The sequence below is a fragment of the Ischnura elegans genome (assembly GCF_921293095.1).
Source record: "Ischnura elegans chromosome 13 unlocalized genomic scaffold, ioIscEleg1.1 SUPER_13_unloc_1, whole genome shotgun sequence".
NCBI lineage: Eukaryota > Metazoa > Arthropoda > Insecta > Odonata > Coenagrionidae > Ischnura > Ischnura elegans.
The window spans coordinates 17,549,374-17,575,804 of record NW_025791657.1 but is presented as its reverse complement, the minus strand read 5'-3'; the positions used below and the strand labels follow the sequence as shown (position 1 = coordinate 17,575,804).

At 37.7% G+C, this 26,431-nt stretch overlaps 2 protein-coding genes across 2 annotated transcripts; one reads left to right on the top strand and one right to left on the bottom strand.

Annotated features, from left to right (window-relative positions):
- Positions 1-495: 495 nt before the first annotated feature.
- LOC124172316 lies at positions 496-3,281 on the top strand. Its single transcript, XM_046551755.1, has 3 exons — positions 496-921; positions 1,185-1,430; positions 2,885-3,281. The coding sequence occupies exons 1-3, from the start codon at positions 775-777 to the stop codon at positions 3,230-3,232; spliced, it is 741 nt and encodes a 246-aa protein (XP_046407711.1). The 5' UTR covers positions 496-774; the 3' UTR covers positions 3,233-3,281.
- Positions 3,282-5,763: 2,482 nt separating this feature from the next.
- LOC124172135 (protein ALP1-like) lies at positions 5,764-22,294 on the bottom strand. The gene is made up of 2 exons (XM_046551541.1): positions 22,127-22,294; positions 5,764-6,567 (listed from the first exon to the last, which is right to left on the bottom strand). Exons 1-2 carry the CDS (start codon positions 22,292-22,294, stop codon positions 5,764-5,766), a joined length of 972 nt encoding a protein of 323 aa, XP_046407497.1.
- Positions 22,295-26,431: the final 4,137 nt, after the last annotated feature.

Sequence of the window (26,431 nt, the reverse complement as noted above, 5' to 3'; positions counted from 1 at the left end):
TGAGGTGTGGGGTGAAGGTTAACTTACCGTCTAGCAGAACGCCTAGAAATTTGTGCGTGGAAGCTCTTGGAATCGGTTTCTTGTTAATGTGTGGGGCTGTTTGTGGAGAGTTTTTCTGTCGTCGTGAGAAGTGTAGGTGTGAGCTTTTTGTTGCGTTTATTTCAAATTTCCAAGATGTTGTCCATGAGTGAAGAAGATTTAAATGCCTGTTGAGTTTCCGAATGTTTGCGTCTCCTGTACGGGACGTGGCTGCGATTGCAGTCTCGTCAGCATACATGTGTAGAGTTGTGATGTTTGTGCTTGGCATGTCATTGACGTATAGTGTAAATAGCAGCGGACTCAGAAATGAGCCCTGTGGAACACCTGCTTCCATAGGCCGAAGGGAAGAGATTACCATACTTTCGGCGACACAGAATTTCCTGTTTTGTAGGTAGTTGGCAAGGAGGAGAATGTCGGAGGGAGGGAATTGGAGTTGGTTTAGTTTGTAAAGCCGGTTTCACACGGTCAAATTTTGCTTCAAATTCTGAGCAAGATTCATTGATCAAGGTTTCTCGAATGGACATGACGTCATTGAAACGTCATGATAGCGGCCATGCTGTCTTGAAACCTCTTTGAAGGCTTCTTCGCAATCAAATTTCTCTTGTCTTGAACGGTTCTAAAAATTCTCGAATATTGAATCAGTTTGAAGTCTCTCAGCCAATAGCGAGCGACCATTGGCCCTCCCAGAATGCCACTTGCTTCTCCTGCTCATCGTCCCGCATTACAACGATCAACATGGCCTCCTGGAGTAGGCAAGCAGTGGAGCTTCTAATTACTGCATACGAAGAAAATAGGTGCCTCTATGAGGTATCATCCCCTGACTACCACAACAAGGAGAAGAGGAATACTGCCCTGAAGGAGATGGCTGCTTTTATAGCAGATGTAAGTAAATTATTTCAGTATTATATCTTTCAATGCATTGAAGTTGACGATTAAATTGTTATAGAATAATATTCGCTTTTCGTTAGCATTATCAGGTGTGGGCGACCATCGCCAATCGTCCCTCTCCATGACTGTTAGTATGTAGTAACTCTTTAAGTCTCTTTACATTAAAATGTTTACATTTAATTGTGAAGCAATTTCTTCTTCGATATCGCCTCTTGAGTTTTGTTCAAATTATGAATGCTGCCTGTTTTTACTCTCAGGTGCGACCCGGGACATCCCAGGAAGATATTAGGGCCAAAATTAATGGTCTCCGGACCCAATTTATGGCTGAAAGAAATAAGATGAGGAAGGGGAAGAAAAGTGGAGCTGGCCTGGATGACATCCCCAAGCCCACATTGTGGTGCTATAATGCATTGCAATTCTTGGAGAGGCACAGTATGCCCAGGCAGAGTGTCTCAAACCTAGTTGAAGTGGGTAATGACAATGGGTCTACAAGCAGCTGTGAGGTGAGTAGTCATTGAACTAAGTGTCCCATTCATGACTTTCAGTGAAATTAGATTTTATATACGTTCATACAGTGGATATTAAAAAAATATGTTGTCTTCCCATGATTAGCTTCCATTTCTCTATTTACATTGATCCTCATTCATTTCTATTCATATCTCAGCTTCCCATATTCCCTCTCTATCTGAAACCCAAGGGCTGAAACCCTTTATCTGAAATGACGAGCACGAAAAAAGTTTTCTGTAACAAGCAACGACAGGTTACTATATTTTCTTTACCAGCCTATGACCTGTGCTTTGCATTGCCATATTCTAATTCAGTAAGGAGGGACTAAGATGTGACTTCCCCTTTGTTAATTAATTCCATCTGTAATTTGTGTGCAGACATACATTTATGTTAGCAGTGCTACTTTCATGTAAACCTCTCCTGTGCTTTCATTGCATTTATGTTGGTTTCAGTAATTTCCACTTCCCACTGTGTTTACTATTGGAATATTATAACAAGCTTTTTCGAGGTCCAACAGTACTGTGTATGTTGAAAAGTTTACTTAACTTATCTGCAATTTAAACTGTGGAAGTACTGTCTTCTGTTGATCTTCCTGCTCTAAATCTAGACTACACAATCTTTTGGGTAAAAGGGCATTTCCGGCTTAAAACTGGATGGGAATAGCTTCCTGAATTCTAATTCATGAGGGAAGGGGTTAGAACCAATGAAGGAAGGGAGAAAAGTGGAAATTATTAAAAAAAATATATATATATATATGTTTGAAAAATTAATTTTGAACAATTGTGGAGGGAGGTGGTACATAATGTCATACAATAAATTCACAATGAAACATTTTCCATGTTGGTAGGGGGGCAGGGCATTTATTTTCCTGAGGTTCAGTGAATTCAAGTATGATCTCTCCCCCTGGATGCATTCTTGTTTGGTAGTCAGAGTTCAGCTTCCCCCAATGGACCATATCTCAGTCCTGGACCAATTTCATTCTATCCTCATGACTGTGTCTGACATTGTTAAACATTTATTGTGCATCAGTCACTATTGATATCTGTCTTATATCTGTGTACTTGATATTATGCCAAAAATTTTCAGTTAAGTGCCCCAAAACCTACCAGATCACCAAGTTTAATCCTTGAACCTTGTATCTTTGTCATGCACTTATTGTCCCAATGTCATCACTTATTCTCTGCAGTTTGTTGGTATCCCTCAGATTAGTCTGGCAACTTATACTACTGAATTCCTGATTGAGGCTAGTTGTTAGTGTCAGCAGATGGTCATTATATTTATATTTATCTATCAACATTACATGTGGTTGATATAATTGATCATTACCATGTTGAAGGGCTGTAATGCCTTTAAATGATTTTTCCTACTCTTTATTGTGGTGTTCAGTTGCATCCATTTATTTTTCTCTGGTTCAGTGAATTCAAGTATGATCTCTTTTCATTTGCTTTAGAGCCCAGTTATATCACCCTTTGACAACGGTAGCTGTGTGGTAGCGGAAATGAGTTCATCATCAGAGGGGCAAGCAACAGATTTTGTGGCCTTGGACAAGGTGGATACACCCACTACTGGGTCAGCCCGTATGGCAAAGAAGAGGGGCCAAGAACCAGATATTAGACAGTTCCTGGAGCGAGCCTCTAGTGCCCTTGAAGATACAAAAAGAAGACACACCTCTAATGAGCACTTTGGCCTCTTCGTTGGCATGGAGCTAGACAAATTAGATAATGCTATTGTGAGAAAAAAGGCAATTTGCGATATTAATAATGTTTTAATGAACGCCTTTTTAGAGGACCAAAATTAAAGTACTGGACTTTGAAAATTCTGTAAATAAATGCTAGATATTTTCATAGAAGAAATGTTTTCGTTTATTATTGGTACATGCATAATCATACTATTTCTCTTCCTAATCATTTCCTAAATGCAGTCTTCATAAGCTTATCCCCCTGCCAAACACCCGAAGTTGGCTTGCAGGATATTACATATGTAGATGTAAGCCTCTTGTTTGCAAGTATGCTGGCAGGTAAGGTGTTAATGATTTGAGTTGAAGGGAAGGTTCAAGTATAGCCATAAAAAGTGATTTAGACCATATACGCTTGTTTCTGTTGTTGAATTACTTAGATACATTTATTTCCTTATGAAAAGGAACCTATTGTGATGCTGACAAGACAAATTTGGTTTAAAAAGTATTGAATCTAACACCCTCAGGTTGCCATGTTTGAGATATTCAATAGTTACCTTCATGTATTCCTTGTTTCAGAATGAATTATTCGTTGGCCACTTTTCCAGTCCAACCCTGGATTACTTATTTCCCTCTCCATTCTGCATGATTCACTTCTGCTTACTTCTCCTTATCAGGAATTGAGTTCTTCTCTTCATTTATTTTTAAGTAGTTATTTATTTCATTCACGTGACATCTGTGATGGAAATTATTTCGCTAATTATTCAAGATATTATGTATAAGTTCTACCAAGTCTGCCCTGATATAACTTGATTTAACTACTTAATTCCATTTCCTACTTAAGGTATGCTAATGGGTCTGCATTGCGTGAAACCTTCTGCCTTAATGTTTCTAATTAATATACTGCTTCAAATAATCAGTCTTTCACGTTATTACCTTAATTTTTCAACAATTCTGCATGTATATCATCCACATTGGTTGTTATTTAACCTGTTGGGGAAGGTAGTATTGATGTTCTTCTTGATCGTTTAGGGTACATAGTTCAGGAAGGGATTTGACAAATATTACAGAATCCAAGATCAGTAAACATGAGGGAGTCAATAATTTAAATTTCATGAGGGCAATTTTTAGAATCGAATTCTAAGTTAAACTTCGATTTGTAAAATTAAAATATAACGTTCAATATTTAAATGATTGGCATGTTAGGAAAGGGTTGCCATTAGTGTAAGGTCAATAAAGAAATGCCTTAAACTATATTTTGTCTTTCATATTTATCCATGTTAACTCGAGGGTAGGCCCACCCATTTTATAATTCTGGCAATTATTCTTCCCTTTTCTGGAGTTACAGAGAGAGTTTCTGGAGAAGTATTTTTTCAACATGAAATACCAAATATAGTCATAGAATGTAGGTATGTATGCATAATAAACAGTTAACAAAATGCTGGGGGATGCAGTTCCATGCATTTTTTTAATAAGTAAATCCTAGAATGTAGATGCTTACAAAATTTTAATGTGACAACCAGTCCAGGATTTCTGCTAAGATTATACCAAGAAATTTTATTTCTTTGCTAACTGACCAGTGTATAATTAATTTTGATTGTTGGATATTCAATCCTATGGGTGGTTTGCTATGGATGAATAATAAGTTAAGGAGTTGTAGTGAAATTCATTCAGTAAAATATTGTTTTGGGGTCCCCTGTTTACCATTTTCGTTGTAGCCTGGTCTGCAGCAGAATCAATTAACTTTAGAGAGGAGGTACTGAGTTGTGATTTGTATCATCAGCATAGGTAACTAAATTGCCTATACTAATCTTACTAGGCAAGTCATTGGCTTAGAATAGGAATAACAAAGGGTCTAGAATAGGTCTTTTATTGGACACCCTTGGTGATGTTTAGTGGCTGGGACTTAAAGGTGCAAACATTACCATCCGTAAGGTGGTACTTTAATTTTACATACTCCTTCCTATTAGAAATGAATGACATAATCCATTCTGACACCACCCCACTTAAACCCATTTCCCTCAGTTTTTCGTAAGTGTCCCTAGGTTAACTGGTGACTCATATCCCTTTGACAGGTCATGAAATAGATCAATGATGGTTTCCTTATTGTTTATGGAATTATAAATGGACTGAAGTAAATGAAATGAAGCTGTTGATATATATCTACCCTTTTGGAAGCCATGTTGTGAGGGGTAGAGAATATTACCTATATTTAATCAAGTAAGGAAATATGCGGGGATATTTTGGGGGGAAATCTGGAGTATAAAAACTGGGCATTGTGATCAGATAGGCCAATTTCTATTGTTTTTCAATGGTTAAATGACAGGGAAATGTGAGTGGAGATTTATCTCTAGGGATTTTCACTTCTAATTTTCTCTCTATCCCCATTCCTAACATGCCATTATTCTAAGTTAACATTCTGATGTCAACTTCCTTGCACAATATATTTGAAATGTTATTCTATTGCATACTTCTCAGGTATTGGTGATTGCATCAGGTACTCAAATAGAAACCACAACATACACAGCTATTAGAAATATATTTGTTTTTATACCTTCATTTACATGTACAAACATTTGCTGGTGAGCAACTATGGAACAAAAGAAATTAATATCACCTAGTGTGAGAACAACAACTAAATATAGGGTCAAGTATTACACACGGTTCTGCCATGGCACTTGTCCTTCCCCATTGAAATAATTAGTGAATTCCTCCCTAATCACTAATGCAGAATTGTGGGCTCTGTTTCCCCCTTGCCTCACCAGTGGATTATGCAGGCGAGGATCATTTCTCCACATCCCTGGTATCAATAGTCCATCTGCTGTTTCTTCATCCACAAGCCCTGAACAGACATATGATGTGTCTTTTTTTGTTCTCAAAAAATTGTGAAGGGCCAGGCAAGCTAGTGTTATTTTCTCCACCTTCTCCACAGATAGATTAATTGGAGACAAAAATATCCTGAAACGGTTTGAGAGAATGCCAAACGCATTCTCCACAACTCGTCTTGCCCTACTGAGGCGGTAATTAAATACCCTCTGACTCTGGGAAAGCCCTCTCTCAGGATAGGGCTTCATTAAATAAGGTTGCAGAGGGAAGGCATCATCTCCTACAATGACATAGGGCGTATCTCTCTGTCTACCCGGCAATGGCTTTCCAGGTGGAACATCAAGCCTGTTGCTTGTGAGAGCTGCCCTTAAAGAGCAGTCCCTAAACACACCAGCATCATTAACTCGCCCATTAACACCAACATCATAGTACAAGAATCTGTAATTAGCATCAACTAAAGCCATCAAAATGATGCTATGCGCATGTTTGTAATTGAAAAATGTAGAGCCGTCCGCCCTTGCAGCTCGGAAATTTATATGTTTCCCGTCGAGGGCTCCCATGCAATGAGGGAAATTCCAAAACTTCTGGAAGTCTTGAGCAATAACTTCCCATTCTGCAGCAGTGTTTGGTGCCTGAAACAAAAAAAAAAACATTGAAACAAGTATCCTTCATTGGACACCTCAAAACATCTGCCCAAAAATATATTCCCTCTACCTGAGAGAAGCAATCTTTCATTCAAAAATAGGTATTTACTCAGTACTTCGTCAAGGTTTTCTAAAGATTACTGCATGCGTTACTTTGGTACATTAAAGGTAAGGCATCAACTTCTCTAACTTACCTTCAAAAAATCGTCCTTTAGAGCCTCATACAAAGCTGTGCACACTTCAGGGACGAACAAAGAAATGGTATTATGTGCAATCCTGGTGGAATACTGAAGGCTTTTGTAGGTTTCACCGGTCGCTAGAAATCGAAGCGTCACCGCGAGTTTGTGTTTTGCAGGTATGCACTGCCGACACACTGTATCCTTCTTCGATATTTTTCCGTACACCCTCCCAAGTAAGTCATTAAAATTTAGCTCACTCATTCTCAAAAAATTCCGAAAGGATTCCGGATCTTCAGTCCGTAACTCGTTGCTCAGCAAGCTCATCACTCCGTTTTCTCTCCTACTAATCCATTTCCTCGACCACATCCTGCGCCGATTCCTACGCCTCTGAGCCATAATGCCAACGCCTAAAACGGCCACAGCTAATCCAAGCCGCACAACATTTATGTGGTTCTCATCCATAGTGCTTAAGTACTCGGAACCACTCGGACACTTTTTTTGCCGGCAAACCACAGAAAATGCGCTCAAGTCGCATTAAGTTGCTATTTTGTTTTCCGTATTGCAGGTGCAGCGCTTCAAACTCATCATTGAAGTCTTTGAACGTGTGAAAGTCCCTCCAATGACTCTTGATCAAGTATTCTTGATCTGCCGTCTTGAATTATCTTTGACGCAGTTTGACGGTCAATTTTCCTTGTTCAACGTTTATTGATCAAGGAATATTGGGTGGTGTGAAACCGGCTTAAAGGAGTCCCTTGTGCCAAACTCATTCAAACGCGCGCGCAACGTCGAGAAAGACCGCGTCCGTTGTGAGTCCGCGATTGAACCCATGGCTGATTTTTTCAACTAATCTTAGGATCTGATGAGTTGCCGACATTCTGCGCCGGAAACCAAGCTGGTCTGGGCGAATTATTTTATTTTTCGTGGCACGCTGCCAGTGTTTGGGACCCTCAAGAAAAAGGCTTAATAACAGAGTTAGAACGCGTGCAAAGAAAAGCTGCCAGGTATGTGAAAGGTCGTTACGATAGTCTTGTTAGTGTATCTGACCTCTTACATAAACTCGGATAGGAATCTTTGTCGGACCGTAGATTGAAAAATAGACTAAACCTTTTCGATAAATTCAAGAGCAGTGTCTTTTCTGACGAAGTTAACCATATCTTGCGGACGCCAACGCACTACGGAAGATCAGATCATATAAATAAAATAAGAGAGATAAATTGCAGAACAGCAAGATTCCGAATGTCATTATTTCCACGATCAATAAGAGATTATAACGGCAGCGATAGAACTCGTAAATATATTGCATGACTTGTAGTGTAGCCCACTAACCTATGTAAAAAATGCATGTTTCTGAATTTCTATTCTTTATTCTATTTCTTACAGCATATAGTAGTATAGTTTGTTATTATACGGGACGTTTTTTGGTCGGTGTGGTGTGCATGTGGGAGTCCAAATGCATGCTGCTTGCTGGTGATTGATCACCCCCTGCCAAACACGCTAGAGGTGGCTCGCAGGGTATTATGTAGATGAAAAAAAATTCGTTTTTACAGCGCTCCGGCTGCAGAGGTGTAAGGAAACATGTCTCATTTCCTTATTTAGGAAGTAAGGTTCATGAAATTTTCCTAAGATCATAGTGAATTAAAATACACTTGCTATCAAGGGCGGGTTTTGTCCCTGATGACCTTGGTTCGACTCTGAAAAAATTCCCAAACCATACAATAAAACTTTTTTGCGTTTTTAAAGCGCTCCGGCTGCATATGTGTTAGGAACCATGACTCATTTCCTTATTAAGGACGTTAGGTTCATGAAAATTCCAACGATCATAGTGAATCATAATATACTTACGAGGATGGACGGTGTTTGACCCTGAAAACCTTGTTTCGACTGTGAAAAAATTTCCAATCCACGCGACAAAACATTTTGTTTTTACAGCGGTCCGGCTGCTTAGGTATATGAAACCATGTCTCATTTCCCTATTTAGGATGTCAGGTACAGAACATTTTTCACGATCATAGGAAAGTTTTATGTTCTAGAGAAAACAGGAGGTTTTTGACCCTAAAAACCTTGGATCGACTTTGAAAAAATTCCAACACACGCGAAAAAAAAATATCATTTTTACAGCGCTCCGGCCTCATTGGTATATGTCATTTCCTTACTTAACAAGTCAAGTTCATGAAATTTTTCACGGTCACAGGGAATCATTATGTATTTGCTTTCGTTTGCGGCTTTTCACCCTGAAAATCTCTGTTTGAATCTGACAAAATCCCCAACAAACGCGACAAAACATTTCGTACTAAAGCGCACCGGGTGCATAGGTATAAGGAACCATGTCTCATTTCCTTATTGAGGAAGTCAGTTTCATGAAATTTTCCACCATCATAGGGAATCATTATTTACTTGCGAAAACGGATAGATTTTGACCATCAGAACCTTGGTTCCAGTCTGTTAAAATTCCCAACCCACGCGACAAAAAGTTTCTTTTTTACAGCGATCCGGCTGTATAGATATAAGGAGCCATGCTTCATTATCTTATTTAAAAATTCAGGTACATGAAATTTTCCAAGATCTTAGGGAATTATTACGTTCTTGCGAAAACGAGAGCATTTTGACCCTGATCGACTCTTAAAAAATCCCCAACCCACGCGACAAAATATTTCGCACTACGGCTCACCGGGTGCATAGGTATAAGGAACCATGTCTCATTTCCTTATTTAGGAAGTCAGGTGCATGAAATTTTCCACCATCACAGAAAATTAAAGTTTACTTGCAAGCACGGGCAGTTCTTGAACCCAAAGTCCTAGGTTCGCCTCTGAAAAAATTCCCAACGTACGCGACAAAAAATCCGTACTACAGCGCACTGGGTTCATAGGTTCATTATCTTATTTAAGAAGTACGCGAAGGCAAGGCAATCATAATATACTTGCGAACAATATTTTACTCCCTTATTTACACAGTAAGGTTCATAAAAATCTCTTAGATTATAGGGATTCATAATATACCTGCGAGCACTGGCAGCTTTTGACCCTGAAGACCTTGGTTCGACTCTGAAAAAATTACCAACCCACTTGACAAAAGAATTCGTTTTTACAGCGCTCCGGCAGCATCGGTATATGGAACCATGTCTCATTTCCTTATTAAGGAAGTCAGGTTCATAATTCCTCCATCTGTTTTCATAGGTTTCATCATTGACTGCTCAATTTGGTAGTTTCCTTCATGAAAATAACAAAAGGCATCCCTATTCCTAAGAAGAAACGAGCGGAGAAGTGCGAAGATTTTAGGACCATAAACCTTACTACACATGCATCAAAGATACTGACAAGGATCATCTATAGAAGAATAGAACGAAAAGCAGAAGAGTACTTGGAAGAGGACCAATTTGGATTCAGGAAAAACAAAGGCACAAGGGAAACAATATTGGCCCTAAGACTGCTCATAGAAAAGAGAATGGAAAAGAACAAGCCAACATTCGTTGCGTTTGTGGACTTAGAGAAAGCATTTGATAACGTGGATTGGAGCACAATGCTTGGAATCCTAAAGGAAATTGGGGTTCTTTATAATGACAGAAGAATCATCCACAGTTTATACAAAAACCAAATAGCCGTGATAAAATCAGGGCCCAGCTGTGAAGGAGCAAGAATTAAGAAAGGAGTGCGACAAGGCTGTACATTGTCACCCGTAATTTTCAACGTTTACATTGAAAAAGCCATTAAGGAAATCAAAGAAAAGGCATTGGGAGTGAATATCCATGGAGAAAAGATAAGCATGCTAAGATTTGCCGATGACATAGCCGTTATAGCAGAAACAGAGAAGGATTTGAAAAATATTCTTGCTAATATGGGTAGGGTAATGAGTAGATATCAACTGAAAATAAGCACGAAGAAAACCAAGATCTTAGTATGCAGCAGAAGAGAAGAAGTCAAGACCAACATTAAAATAGGGAGGCAAAAACTGATAGAAGTGGATGAATTCTGTTATTTGGGAAGCAAGATAACTAGTGACGGGAGAAGCAAGAAAGAAATTATCAGCAGAATAGCCCAGGCGAAGAGAGCATTCCACCAAAAGAGAGACCTGCTTACAGCGGGAAACTTAAATATGGATGGAAAGAAACAATTTATAAGAACCTACATCTGGAGTATGCTCCTATACGGAAGTGAGGCATGGACAATGACCGCAGCGGAGAAAGCAAGGATAGAGGCCTTTGAAATGTGGTGCTACAGAAGAATGATGAAAATCAAATGGATCGACCGAGTTAGTAACGAGGAAGTCCTAAGAAGGGTAGGAGAGAAGAGAAGCCTCATGAAAACCTTAATAAGAAGACGGAACAACCTTATAGGCCACATCTTGAGACATGATGGCCTGATGAAGACAATCGTCGAAGGACAGGTGGAAGGCAAGAATGGAAAAGGAAGGCCTCGAACAAAATATATGGAACAAGTAAAGAGAGATGTGAAAGAGAAGAAATACGTAGGAGTGAAAAGATTAGCTGATAGGAGAACTGAGTGGAGAGCTGCGTCAAAACAATCCTAGGATTGTTGACCAGTGATGATGATTGATTGCGATTCGTTACCCACCATTAGTGTTTTCATAATATACAAATTATTTGGTTTTATTAGTTCCAGTTTAGATGAATGGCATTGGTGAATTTTAACCGCATTTGAAAAAAGCCAGATTCGCGCTGATGCGATGCCACTACATGTGACGCCACAGAGACCTAGTTTCTACACGAGAGGATAGGAGTTATACATCATCTGAGGTTACCAATGCATGCATGAGGCACAGAGCTCAGGGAAACATGTCTTAATAACAGTGGCGGATACAGATGGGGGGCGCAGGGGGCGCGCGCCCCCCCTTTGCGGGGCCACCCGTATTGCCAAACATAGCAGAACCATAATTTTAAGTTTTTTATATCATAAGATGGCATTGTCTTGAATGTGTGTTAAATCACTTTAGTTAAAATTTCTGAAGCTCTGCATGTGACTTGAATATTTTTTATTGCGATAAAAGTAAAGGTAACTCAAGATGTCTTTTGCGCCCCCCCCCCCTTGAATTTTCTCTGTATCCGCCACTGCTTAATAATCACCTATTAAAACTGGCTAAGGTCGGAAAGTTTTCTTCGTTTGATAAGGCATTAATAAACCTTATTTAAGCCAAGAGCTACCTGCTAACAGGGTACTCCGCTGCATGCTAGCATCCTCCATCTCAGCGGCGTACGCATCCTCGCCCCAAGGTCACCTCTAACGGCGGCAGCGGTACTCATAATTACGTCACCCGGGCTTTTCCCAGCATTCATACTTAGCCGTCGCGTTTTCACGCGCTTGGAAATTTTCACTTTTCATTTTATCGTGAAAAATAGATATCGTCATTTAAAAATCAAAAAGCGTGACCTGCGTACTCCAGGGTAATAATCTTTTGATATTGGATTTAAAAATTATAATAGGAAACCACCCTATTGTAATGTCCGTTGAAGTTCCACAACTTAACTTGTCAGAACGTCTAGCCGTGAAGTATACTTCTCTAAATCGTTGATAAACACTAGGATTCATAGATATATTCAACTTTAACATATCTTTCAGGAATAAGTGCGCAGACTTAGCGTAAGGAAAATGTCCTGGTGCGTGGAAATATGGAGTCATCTCCTTAACGGTGTTCAGGTGAACTTGTCAATCTCCCGTGCGTTCAGCTCTTAGAATCTCTTTAGCAACGGACACCATTTGAAAATATTGTGTCCATGGTTTAGCCGTAGGCCCTCGTTCTTCATACCCTTTCAGTTTTCTATTGGACTGATGAAGTAATGCTTTAGATGTTTAACCCTTGGAGGACCAAGGGAGGGCTAAAAAATGTCCACCTTTTTATTTTTTCAATATTTTAAGTACTCATTCACCCAATACAGATTTATAACTTCGTTATATTGTCAAATATAGGTTTAAAAAGATAAATACATCTTGATGTATATGGAAAATTTTGTTCATACAACGTTATGAGAGCGTAAATACGCGGTGGACACAAAGTAACCCTCCCTTAGTCCAACCTGTGACATATTTTTCGACTGAATGGAATCGTGTAATGGGACAAATAGTTTTGTTTGGCATTATAATTTATAACTTAATTAGTTTAAATTAACTATTAACGTTTATTTTAATTCAACAAAAGGCTCCATATTGCATTTATGTATTTAAACTATAGGATGTAATTACATTGATTTTATTTCACAAAGTTCAATTACATAGTTTACATAGTTTCAATTATTATTCTATTCTAAGAAATCAGAATTCGTAAAAATAGTTTTCAATGTATTTATCTTACATATTGATTAATTTTCTTTAAAAATTTTGAACTCCATGTTTAAAATAAATACTCTCTGTTTCTATTCACTTTGCTTACTCTTATAGACTGCTTGGCAGAATTATAAACTGATACATTATTTCGAAAAAAAGCTTCTGAATACCCTTCTAAAATTTTGAATATTGAAGTCATTCCCTCTATAATACTTTCACAAAAACCTTTTCACTGTATTTATTTTATTCATTCATGAACTGGAAAGGGCGCAAGGAGCTCTATCCAGCCATTCATGAAGCATCTTTTACAAAATGAATTTTTGCATACCCCGGAAACACTTTGGTTACCTATCTAATTAGACTCGCAAGAATTCGAAGTATTTTACCTTCATGTCAAACTGGAATGCCATTGATGCGAAAATACGAGTGCAACAAGAACTAGGCCACTTTCTTATCGTGATATTAGTGTTTTTAAATTTATGACACACCGGCTAATTTACTCAATACCTTCACCCTTACCCTCAGCTGCTGCGTGATTTGATCTCTCGCCATTCAAGATGCAATCTGAATACAATATAATGCAATTTATACAATCAGGATACAATCCCAAAATTACCTATCATACGGTGAGCATTTACGATGCATGGCATGCTGTCTGCAAATCTCCTGTGAAATTTTGGTCCTCATGTTGGCATCCTGAGCTGAAAGGGTTTATATCTTTGAAAAGTTTTCCTATCTGCTTATCTACTTGACTGAGAGTGACGTGTAATGAGAATTGGAAATTACAAGTGACACAGAATAAATCAGTAATGAAGAATTGAGTGAAACTGTAGTCCATGGCTGCTATTATGGATGGAATAGCATTATGCTATTCTTCGATATTGCAACCGATGTTGCTATAATATAGCGTATTGCAACGCCTATGCTATTTGGTATTACGAACGGTTGCAATTCGTGTTTTTACTACACCGGAAGACGTAATTCTCAGAATAGCATAGGCCCGTTGCTATTTACTATTATGAACGGCGAATTGCAACCGATAGGGTTGCAATAATAATACGCGGTCTTCGATGCCGAGCAATTCGGTATTGCAACCCAGAAAACGTGCGCATTGCGATGTCGAATTGTTTTTCTGAGGTTAAAGTAACCTAATCAAGCATTGAAAAATGGAATAATAGCCAAAAATAAAATGATATCAGCTTTATTTTAATTAAATAATAGTAGCATAAGTGATGAATATTTAACTAGTTAAGTGATTTGGTTAGGAATTAACATTCGAGCTTAATATATGAAGCACAAGCTTGCTTCATCGACAGTACGAAAACAATAACAATTAATGCAAAGAATTACAACCATTAGCCCAAATTTTACGTGTTTTATTCATATTTACAATTCATAATTTTATTTCATCACTTGACTTGCTACTAAAAATATCCTCAATGTAGGCTATCAGGTCGATTCTTGAAAATTTTCAAGCTTGTGTTAACACACTAACTCGCCAAATATATTAATAGTTATAGCTTTCAATGAAAACCATATATTACCATAATAATACCATATACTTTGATCAGCCGTTCATTTCCTCAATTGGACAGTATATACAAATACATGCAACGAGTCGAAATTGTTTTCCCCACTATTCGCTGCCTTCTACAATTAAAACTAAAAATTTACTAAATTATAAACACGGGCAGTCGACTTGAATTACTTGCTTGAAAACAAAGGATTTCTCCGAACACCAATAAAGTTTCCGAACAAATATGATTCACCACAAACGTTTAATGGAATATCCATGCACTACATCATTAATGCAATCAATATATATCATGTGGAATTGAATACAAATTGTTTCCTCTATAGACAAGTAAGTTATTCACACAATTAAGTTTCAGTTTATCGGCACAGTTCAGGGTCTATCAAAAATTTCAGTGAGCACATAATAAAATCAGCTGATACGAAAACAATGATAACTGACACAACAGCACTTTCCACACGATTCACTATTGCTAGATTCACTTTTTCACAGCTGTTCCATCCATCCTCAAATTCACCATCACCTCCCTCTGCTTTTTCCAAATATGCAGCTGAAATATCGATACTATTCCATCATAATACATGAAAGCACAGCTGTGACGTTGCCACCTACTTCATTTCCTAAACAGAGAATGAACACTGAAATTAGGGAGTCATATAATATATAGATAACATTGGAAACGAAAGCTTCTAGTTCATACAGTAAAACGATATCGTCACGAGCAATACAATAAACGTTGATACATATTAATTCTGATATGCAACACACAGACTTCGAAGCTTAACACATTTACGAAGAAAATCAAACATATTTAGATTTCAATGATTATTTCGCATAGCATATATCTCACGGTAAAGGACCGATCGGATATAGGTAAATCATTGAATATTTATGTCCGATAAATCATCATTATAACAACGAAATTATGACCTAACCCACCTGTCTGAAGCCATTGGGAAATTATCACAACCACAACAAACAGCTGATTTCTTAAATGAGATTTTCAAAGCGTATTATATACTTCCAAGGTTGAATATAATTTTTAAATGTAAATAAAGCAATTATTTATAATTTCAAGTCAATATTCCGTAAAATACAGAAAAATATATAAAATATCTTCTCCCTCATTGGTTACGCAAACTGTTCAGAAAGTTTTTCATACGGGAAGAGGCGGAGCTTCCAAATAGCTCGCGCAAGAAATAGCATGCTGCTATTCCGAACAAAATTATTACTACGCTTCATTCATAATACGGGGTCGTTGCTATAATGACCCGCAGAATAGCATATGCTATTTTTTGCAACGCTTATCCATAATAGCAGCCCATGGCTGCTATTCTGGATGGAATAGCATTATGCTATTCTCCGTTATTGCAACCGATGTTGCTATAATATAGCGTATTGCAACGCCTATGCTATTTGGTATTCAGAACGGTTGCAATTGGTGTTTTTACTACACCGGAAGACGTAATTCTCAGAATAGCATAGGCCCGTAGCAATTCACTATTCTGAACGGCGAATTGCAACCGGTAGGCTTGCTATAATATTACGCGGTCTTTGAGGCCGAGCTATTCGGTATTGCAACCCAGAAAACGTGCGCATTGCGATGTCGAATTGTTTTTCTGAGGCTAAAGTAACATAATCAAGTATTGAAAAATGGAATAATAGCCAAAAATAAAATGATACCTGCTTTATTTTAATTAAATAATATAAGCATAAGTGATGAATATTTAACTAGTTAGGTGAATTGGTTAGAAATTAACATTCGAGCTTAATATGTGAAGCACAAGCTTGCTTCATCGACAGTACGAAAACAATAACAATTAATGCAAAGAATTACTACGATAAGCCCAAATTTTCCGTGTTTTATTCATATTTACAACTCATAATTTTATTTCATCACTTGACTTGCTACTAAAAATATCCTCAATGTAGGCTATGAGGTCGATTCTTGAAAAATTTCATGCTTGTGTTTACACACTAACTCGCCAAATATAATAATAGTTATAGCTATCAATGAAAACCATATATTACCATAATAATACTATATATGTACTTTGATCAGCCGTTCATTTCCTCAATTGGACAGTATATACAAATACATGCAACGAGTCGAAATTATTTCCCCCACTATTCGCTACCTTCTGCAATTAAAACTTAAAATTTACTAAATTATAACAGGGGCAGTCGACTTGCATTACTCGCTTGAAAACAAAGGATTTCTCCGAACACCAATAAAGTTTCCGAACAAACATGATTCACCACAAACGTTTAATGGAATAGTTACGTACATCATAAACGCAATATATATCATGTGGAATTCAATACAAATTGTTTCCTCTATAGCCAGGCAAGTTATTCACACAATTAATTTTCAGTATATCGGCACAGTTCAGGGTCTATCAAAAATTTCAGTGAGCACGTAATAAAATCAGCTGATACGAAAACAATGATAACTGACACAACAGCACTTTCCACACGATTCACTATTGCTAGATTCACTTTTTCACAGCTGTTCCATCATCCTCAAATTCACCATCACCTCCCTCTGCTTTTTCCAAATCTGCAGCTGAAATATCTATACTATTCCACCGTAATACATGAAAGCACAGCTGTGACGTTGCCACCTACTTCAGTTCCTAAACAGAGATTGAATACTGAAATTAGGGAGTCATATAATATAAAATTAGTATTAAAAACGAAAGCTTCTAGTCCATACAGTAAAGCTATATCGTCACGATCAACGCAATAAAAGTTGGTACATATTTATTTTGACATGCAACGAACAGATAGACTTCGAAGCCTAAGACAATTACGAAGAAAATCAAACATATTTAGCTTTCAATGATTATTTCGCATAACATATATATCACGATAAAGGACCGATCGGATATGGGTAAATGATTCAATATTTATGCCCGATAAATCATCATTATAATAGTAAAATTATGACCTAACCCACCTGTCTGAAGCCATTGTGATATTATCAAAACAACAACAAACAGCTGATTTCCTAAACGAGATTTTCAAAGCGTATTATATAAATCCACGGTTTTATATAATATTTAAATGCAAAGGAAGCAATTATTTGTAATTGCAAGTCAATATTCCATAAAATATTGAAAAATATATAAAATATCTTCTCCCTCATTGGTTGCGCAAACTGTTCAGAAAGTTTTTCATACGGGAAGGGGCGGAGCTTCCAAATAGCTCGCGCAAGAAATAGCATGATGCTATTCCGAACAAAATTATTACTACACGTCATTCTGAATACGGGGTCGTTGCAATAATGACCCGCAGAATAGCGTATGCTATTTTTTGCAACGCTTATCCAGAATAGCAGCCCATGTTAGTGAAATCAGTTCAAATAATGAAGTAAGGCAGGTGAAGGAAGTGACTTTTGTAGGAAAAAAGGCAGCTAGGAAGATATCGAGTATGTTGCAAAAATGGCAAGGAAAAACCTGAGTGATCCTCCTCGCGTGACTAGGCGAACCATTCAAAATATATTGCGGAAAAAGCAATGTTTACTACCTGCTGGTAAGGAAAAGGATATGCGCAAGTCATTTGAAAAAATTTCAACCCTGAAATTCTTGACATGATTTTACGGCATACAAATGAAGAAGCAGAACGAACTCGAAGTCTAAAAATGAAACGGCAGAACTAAAATCCTTCTTAGGAGTTTTGATATAGTTCGGTGTAAACGGTGATAGCAAGTTCGAATTGCATGTTTGGTGGTTACAGAGATTATTGGAAGGTCCTCCTATAATGTTGCGGAGAGTTGAAACTAATATCAGGAACTATTGCCTTATTTGATGAAAAGTCTACTCGGGGAAAGACAAAGATGAGAAGACAAAGTTGCGCTTATTTTTCGGTATTTCAAATGGTCAATGCAATATCAACCAAGTATTACATTTGCGAACCCGATATGTTAGTTGATGAAATGTTAAGGTGTAGATTTACAGTATTTATGAAACGATAACCAGGGTAGTATGGGAAACTTATAAGAATGTTCACCAACTGTTATGAGAGGTATGTGCTAAACATGGAAATTATTGCCTCAGAAAATAATGAACCATGAACAAGCAGAGTTTCAAACGAAATAGTGAACGCCTGGTGATCCCAATCAATAATTCCGGGGAAAATGTGTCAATGGGTAGATACTATAATTCTGTGGAGCCAGCAGAAGAACTATATGGATTGACTATGGTTGGAACTATGCAGAGTAACAGAAAACTTATTCCTGAACAATCGAAGGGAACAGCTATTCAGAAGATTTTTTCAAGTTTATTTGAATTTACAGACCCGAGATCCGGGAGTCCACCGGTGACTCTTATCATTCATCACCAAAGAGAAGCCTAAGAAAAATATCGTTTCTCTATCCATACAGCATATAGAAATCTATTCATATCATAATTGTTTCAAAAATAAATGTGACGTAAATTTGCTCTAATACAACACCAAAGGAGGAGTTGATGTTATTGACCAGATGCTATGCAAGTATTCCACCAAAAGATCTACAAGAAGTTGGCCAATCTGTCTTCTTTGCACTAATCGACATTGCTGCCATAAATGGATTCTCTCTTTTTATACTCATTTTCCTCAGTAAAATATCAAAAAAATTAAAAGGAGACATCATTTAGGCATATTTGTTGGGCCTTGAACTTGTGCGGCCACAATACAGTATTATTTGGAAAAGACAATAGGTTTACAGAACCACATTTTATTGATGATGGAAGGGGTCGCGGATAGAAAAATACAGCCGTCATATGTTGCTGTCGAAGTAATTGGCACAGGAAGTTTCCATGCGTGCAGCAACGCACTCACATCAAAAAGAGAAAAAACAAACAAATTATAAAAAACTATGATTATATGTACTTACTATATGTAACAGTTATATTTGCGGTAAACATGGCATAAAAACTAACGTATACCATCCAGGCAATAATGCTGCCTTATCAGAAGATTCGAGTTGATTATTCATTAGCGATTGCTAATGTTAATAATTTTATTACTTATCGGAATGATATGGTTATTGATAAATAAACACTACGAACAATATAGACCATAATTTTTTTAATTAGGAGACGTATTATGATTTATCATGTACTTTTAAATTAGGTAACTGAAAACGGAGTGGAAAATTTTAGGTTTATTTTGAATAATTATAAAATTGTTGTCCTGGAGTACGGTTGCTGAAAATTGACTTAAATTTGAAATACTATGCCTTATTGTTATTTTAGATGCACAGTAATTGGTGATTTAGAAACTTAATTTTCAAATAAGGGCATGAAACCCGGAACCTCTGTGAAAAAGTTTTATCATAATTTCGTTTATGATCAGTTTAAAAAGATTTGAAAATTTCAATATTTTTATTGCGATTTTATGACTTTCAGCTGGATAAACAACTTTTAAAATGTTTTAAAAATGTAAAAACACAATTGTTGAAGATATATTCTGTTTCATGATTAGTTAAAACGAAAAAATATAAGTGGACATTTTTTGACCCTCCCTTGGTCCACGGTGTAACCGGAAAAAGGTTGGTCCTTTAAGGGTTAATCGTCACTTTCAATATCATTGTAGGAAATAGGGTTATTCATTATGCTTTCAACAGTGATGATAAAGTTTGCATCCATAATGTCATCAAGAACAAGATCTTAACATATTATGGTTGCTAAAGTAAGTTAGAGTAATGTGTGATCTCGGACAGCTCTCGCGTAAGCATGGCCATGTAGCAATTTTTATAATGATTTTGGAGCGTATATCAAAGAAAGTATTTCCTTAATGCCGCTCCCTTGCATGATGTAACCAATTGTTATAAAACACGACATGAGCAGATGGAAACCTCCTAATGTGACTGTGATCATTCATAATTCGTATATATCAGGCACAGCTGATGCAATTTCTCGAGGTTTAGCACACAGAGGTTGATCGAAAGTAATAACACATTCGTCGTGACCGTAAAGTTTTGCATTATCCAATGCACAAAGTGAGGTTGTATATATTTTTTCGTATGTAGTTGCTTGCAGGCTGATGAATTAAAGGTAAAAACGAAATTTTAGATTTTGAAGAATTTCAGAACAATGTTTCTCGTTAAGTGTTCAATGTATCCATTGCAACCAGGTAACAATAATTATTTCCATTTGCCATTAAACTATACCAAATTGACTTTTTTTTAGTAACGATAGCGAGGTTTCACTTTCATAATTAAAATTTGTGACTTTAATTTTACTGTAACCTACTACACCATTCTTCTGATAAACCTGTATTGGAACATGAGCTTTTGCGGCAAAATCTTTTGCTGAAAAATTTTCTCTTTTTCGTGGTATAGGCCCCTCTAGTGAAACTGAAGTTGTCGTGGTAATAATTTGAATGACACCCATAAGGTAAAGACTATTATTATCGTGGAGTGTACTTCCGTTGATATCAGCATTGTCCGCAACATACTGATTAAACGCGCCGGTATCTGGTGGTAATATAAGAGGCGGACAATGGAAAACTATTGATGCATCGTACACAATAGTTTCATTATATGATGGGCACATACAAGGGTTGGAAACAATTTGAATGAGCCGTTTTGAGGCAAACCGTCGATGAAAAAAACTACTTGCAGCTTTGACTTGAAGGAGCGAGGTCTAACAGCAGTCATGATAATACGACAGATGTTTGTACTAGCTAATCTCAAATGTTCTAAATTTGACCATTTGTCTTTTAATATAATTTTCTCTAAAAATGTGTCAATGACTCTGGAATAAGATTATTTATATCTTCAAATATGCTACCTGGTGGAGGATAGTGAGAATTATCGATGGCTACCGATTGAACGACTTCTCGTATGATTGCCACCGCAGCTTCTGGGTTCTTAAATCACTCTTCTTTTCCATTTGATTTGTTTTTTCACAACAAGCTTGATTAAATAGATCATGATGATTATCACTTAAGCATATGAATGTTACTTGTCCGGTTTCTTAAATTACAATCACCAAGGGCGCAGCCAGGAATTATGGCTGGGGGGGGCTATCCAATTTAGTAAAATGGATTAAACTGAAGCATTTCTCTGAGCTCTGGGGGGGGGGTTTAACCCCCAAAAAAACCCCTCGCAACGCCACTTATAATCACCATATTGCCATATTTTAATTTCAATCGCAGTTTAATAGTTCTGTTGTCAATATTTGAATTTTCGCCTGCATTTTTCAATTATTCCAGTGCAAACTAACAGTCGTCACTCAATGCTTCAACTTGGGGACAACCAGTTTTATTCCCAGAGGGAGATTTTTAAAAAGAAACATAGCAATCATGATGATATCTAGCCTCAGCAGCCACTATAAATATTGCTCAAACCTTATGCGAGCGATGATCATTTTTGAATTATCATCAGAGCGAGACTGGGCGATTTTCATGATAGATTCTTTGAATGAAAGTGTAGTAACTTAACAAAGTTTAGGCTGGCATTACTGAGCTCGTTTCCTTTAACATTCTTCATTCCATTCATCCCCGCAATAGAAGCAATGATTTTTAAAACAAAAAGGTGATTCACTTAGGCGTGTTCTGGTACGAGGAGGGCTTACCTTCGATGTGCTGGCTACATCTCCTTCAATTTGACTGCTAAATGAAGCAATAGTACTACTCCTAGTGTAGTTTGTCCGACATTTCACATGTACTGCCACTGGTTTTTGGCTTTTAAGATATTCAGTGAATCCATCAGCTCTTCCAGCACTTGCGTCAATAAACGTCATCATACCACGATCAACAGTAGCGTAAAAAACAAGCGCGCCGAAATCGAGCATATTTTTCAGGACGCAGACGTGGTCATGGAGACAGAGAGCTGGCTTACGGAAGATATAAGCGACAGCGAAGTTTTTCCTCCAGAATATAAAATTTACAGATGCGATCGACGCAATAGAACAGGTGGCGGAGTTTTTATTGCAGTTAAATCCCATTTACAAAGCGCCGCCCACGAAATAATTGACAACGAAATTGAAAGCGTATGGTGTACAATTAAACAACGAAACAAAAGGAGTATTCATGTTTGCTCTTTTTATAGACCGCCGAACTCCGAAGTCGATATTATGTACCTTCTAGAAAATCAAATATCCGCATTTACTCAGAAAGACAGTAAAGGTGTAATAGTAATCGGGGGAGATTTTAATCTTCCATCCATAAACTGGGATACTTACACAGTAAAACCGAATTCAAGGAATAAAGAAATCAGCGAGGTATTACTCAACATACTTGTAAATCACTCTCTCGCCCAAGTACTTGACAAACCTACGAGAGGAAACAAGCTATTAGACCTTTTAGCAGTAAGCGATCCTAAGTTGATAAAACAAGTCGATATTATTGACGGTATAAGCGACCACAGAGTAATCTTTGCAACGTTAAAAATTGATGTGGTGTCAGCCGTAAAAAACCAAAACGCAATATTTACCTATTCGATAAATGTAACTTCACTAAATTTGGCGAGATGCTTAATGACTCCTACAAAAAATTCGTTGTTACATCAAAGGACCAAAGCACAGATGTAATATGGACACGTTTCTTAGAAATTCTGCGCTAAGGAATCAACGAACATATTCCGGAAAACTGAAATGTGATAATAAGGAACCTCGCTGGTACAACAACGATGTCAGAAGAGAACTTAGGAAACAGAGAAAACTATACAACTTTTACAGAAAGTCCATCACGTCTCGTAATAAATCGAAGGAACTTGAAGCTAAAGAAAGTTACGCTGCTCAACGCTCAATAACCAAGAAATCAATGCGAACTGCAATGCGAAAGCTTAAGAAAAAAATACTTGGTGAATTACTCGAAGAAAATCCGAAATCCTTTTGGTCGTACGCGAGAGAGCTTCAGGGAAAAAATTCAACCGTAGATTCGTTATTTGATAAAGATGGTAAACTTGTCACCGAAAATATTGACAAAGCTAACACTTTAAATGCCCACTTCGAAAGTGTATACACTACTGACGATACTCAATTCAATTTACACATCCCATATACTGAGGATTTGATGGAAGAAATATCTATAAAACGTGATGGGATAACCAAAGAACTACAATCGATTAAGAATAGTAAATCTCCGGGTCTGAGGACACGCGAAGGAATACCCGCGCGTGTCCTCAAAGAGTTAGCCCCACAAATAGCGCCTTACTTAGAGATCATATTCAAGAAGTCACTCTCCGAAGGGAAGTTACCGCCCGACTGGAAAATTGCAAGCGTTACACCCATTTTCAAAAAGGGAAACAGAAATGACCCAGGCAACTACCGTCCAATTTCACTAACATCAATTATAGGCAAGATACTTGAACATATCGTTGTTAGTAATATCATGACTTTCTTGGACAGACGTAACTTCCTCCATGACTGTCAGCACGGATTCCGAAAAAATAGATCCTGCGAAACACAGCTCGCGCTCTTTCTTCACGACGTTTTAAAATCTGGTGAATCGAAAAGACAAGTTGACGCACTATTTCTAGATTTTAAGAAAGCTTTCGACACTGTACCTCACAATAATAATACATCAGGTGTTCCACAAGGAAGCGTAATCGGCCCCTTGTTGTTCATTATATAGGTACATTAACGATCTCTGCTCCCGCATTAGCAGTAAAATACGTTTATTTGCTGACGACGCTGTCATCTATCGCGAAATTAGTGATCACTCTGACTGTGGAAATCTATCATCGGACTTAAACAACGTTCATTTGTGGAGTCAAGAGTGGGGACTCGAACTTAATCTGAGCAAATGCATGGCGGTACATTTTTTGCGGAATTCGTCCAACACTAACAATGTTTATGCAGTGGATGGCATTAACATAAAGGCAACAGACGAAGTGAAGTACCTGGGAGTTACTATAACCTCGAACCTCACGAGGGGAACACATATAAAGAATATTTGCGGCATAGCCCTGAAGAAATTAGGATTCGTCAAGCGTATTGTGGGAAGATTTTCGGATGAGAAAGTAAAAGAAAGGTGAAATTATCAGGAGAAAAATACCATTAGTGATAGCATTAAATGCTAAAACATGGTTTAAAAGTGCCAATTGATCAGCCGCGTCCATTGTAACCACGTTTATCTGCAAGGATAAAATCAGCATTCGCGGGCTCGCGGGTATCATACCTCATTTGTTTGACATTCACGCAGTAGCCACTGCCCTTCTTGGCGCTGGCATCGGCTCGAAGAGCACGAAGGGCACAAAATCCCGTAAGGGCGGATAGGGCACAGGGCGCAGGGTGCACACTTCCGAATTGGGACACGGCCTCTATTCCGTTCTCATTCCTCCTCAAGTGTCTCCATTTCCTCTCTTCCCCAACTCAAATAAAACAATTGTATCAATTAAATGCACCACGCACCATTTGTACCGCGAAGATTGAAACCGAGGTCGACAAAAATTCTTTTATAATCGTGAAACATTGCAAGTGTTAATTTCAATATTTAAACTAAGTTCAACAGATTCAGGCTTCAATAGTGTGGTTTCCTATTATTTTTTATTACCTTAATCGAAAGATCATTACTCATGGAGTACGTATTTCACGATTTTAGATTTTTTTAAATGACGATATCTATTTTTCGCCAATAAATGGAAAGTGAAAAATTTCAAGCGCCCGAAAACGCGACGGCTAAGTATGAACGCTGGGAGAAGTCCGTGTGACGTCGTTCTCGTTCCCGCTGCTGTAAGTGAGGTGACCTTGGGGCGAGGCTTTGAGCGCTGATACGACACAGGATGCTAGCAGGTAGCAGAATACCCTGTCTGCAGGTAGCATTTGGCTTAAATATGGATTGTTAATACCTAATCAAACGAAGGAACCTTTCCGACCTTAGGCAGTTTTAATAGGTGATTATTAAGAGATGTTTCCGTGAGCTATGTGCCTCATGCATGCATAGGTAATCTCAGACAATGTAAAACTTCTACCTACTTATATAGAAACTAGGTTCGTGTGACGTCACGTGGAGTGGCATCGCATGGGCGCCAATCTGGGCTTTTTCAAATGAGGATAAAATTTACCATTGCCATTCGTATAAACCGGTATTTCTAAAACGAAATGATTTGTATATAATGAATATCACTAATGGTAGGTAACGAATCGCAATCAATGCCTTTCGTTTTCTTTGATGAAGTAAACTATCCTATTGGTGGAAGTTGCGCTCCCAATGTATGGATAAGCCTTTGCTGGTGATTAATAGTTTCTCCTGTTGAGATGATACGAAAATATGAGTGTATAAACTTGCATCTGCTACGGGACAATTTTTTATTAGATTTGGATGGATTAAAAAATTTTACTGTAGGAGTATATTGAAGTTTGGAAATTAAAATATTTGTCCTTCACCCGCGGCGACGTTTCTTTTGCTGTTTTTATATATCAATAATCTCGAAGCGTATTGACACACTGGAACACTTCGGTGTTGTCATTAGCCGTGGGATATCGTTTCTGATCTACTTTCATGGCAATCATCTTCGACTTGCAAACCCTACTCAAGACCGAATGGAAGTCTGACTGCAAGATCAAGTGCCAGATGCTTGTTAAGTAAACAGAATTATCTCAACCACAGAATCAATCAATTCGCCCCACATTTTTCGAACTTCGCGCGTTATTTATTTCTTTCATTTTCTCTTACAATTAGATGAGTTATTACGACGCGACGGTATCTTTTGTGTTAGGTAACTTATCAAGGGCATAAAACAGATGTCTTGCTGGTTCATCTCGAAATATTTTCAACCATAACTCCAATTCTTCAGCCACTTGCGATGGAGTGATGGATTTTATCATTGCGCTACTTTCAATGAAAAAAAACTGTGCAAAAATAGCGGAATAACTCCTTGATATTTGGGTTAAATATGTATTCCCCTTTAACACTTACGGTGCCGGCTGCTAAAT

What these genes read in the sequence shown, in the direction of transcription:
- LOC124172316 (XM_046551755.1), top strand. Translation starts at nt 775, where the DNA reads ATGGCCTCCTGGAGTAGGCAAGCAGTGGAGCTTCTAATTACTGCATAC. An exon ending in TGGCTGCTTTTATAGCAGAT is followed by an intron (nt 922 to 1,184) that starts GTAAGTAAATTA and finishes TTTTACTCTCAG; the next exon opens with GTGCGACCCGGGACATCCCA. An exon ending in GGTCTACAAGCAGCTGTGAG is followed by an intron (nt 1,431 to 2,884) that starts GTGAGTAGTCAT and finishes CATTTGCTTTAG; the next exon opens with AGCCCAGTTATATCACCCTT.
- LOC124172135 (XM_046551541.1), bottom strand. Translation starts at nt 22,294, where the DNA reads ATGACGTTTATTGACGCAAGTGCTGGAAGAGCTGATGGATTCACTGAA. An exon ending in ATGTAGCCAGCACATCGAAG is followed by an intron (nt 6,568 to 22,126) that starts GTAAGCCCTCCT and finishes TTTTTGTTTCAG; the next exon opens with GCACCAAACACTGCTGCAGA.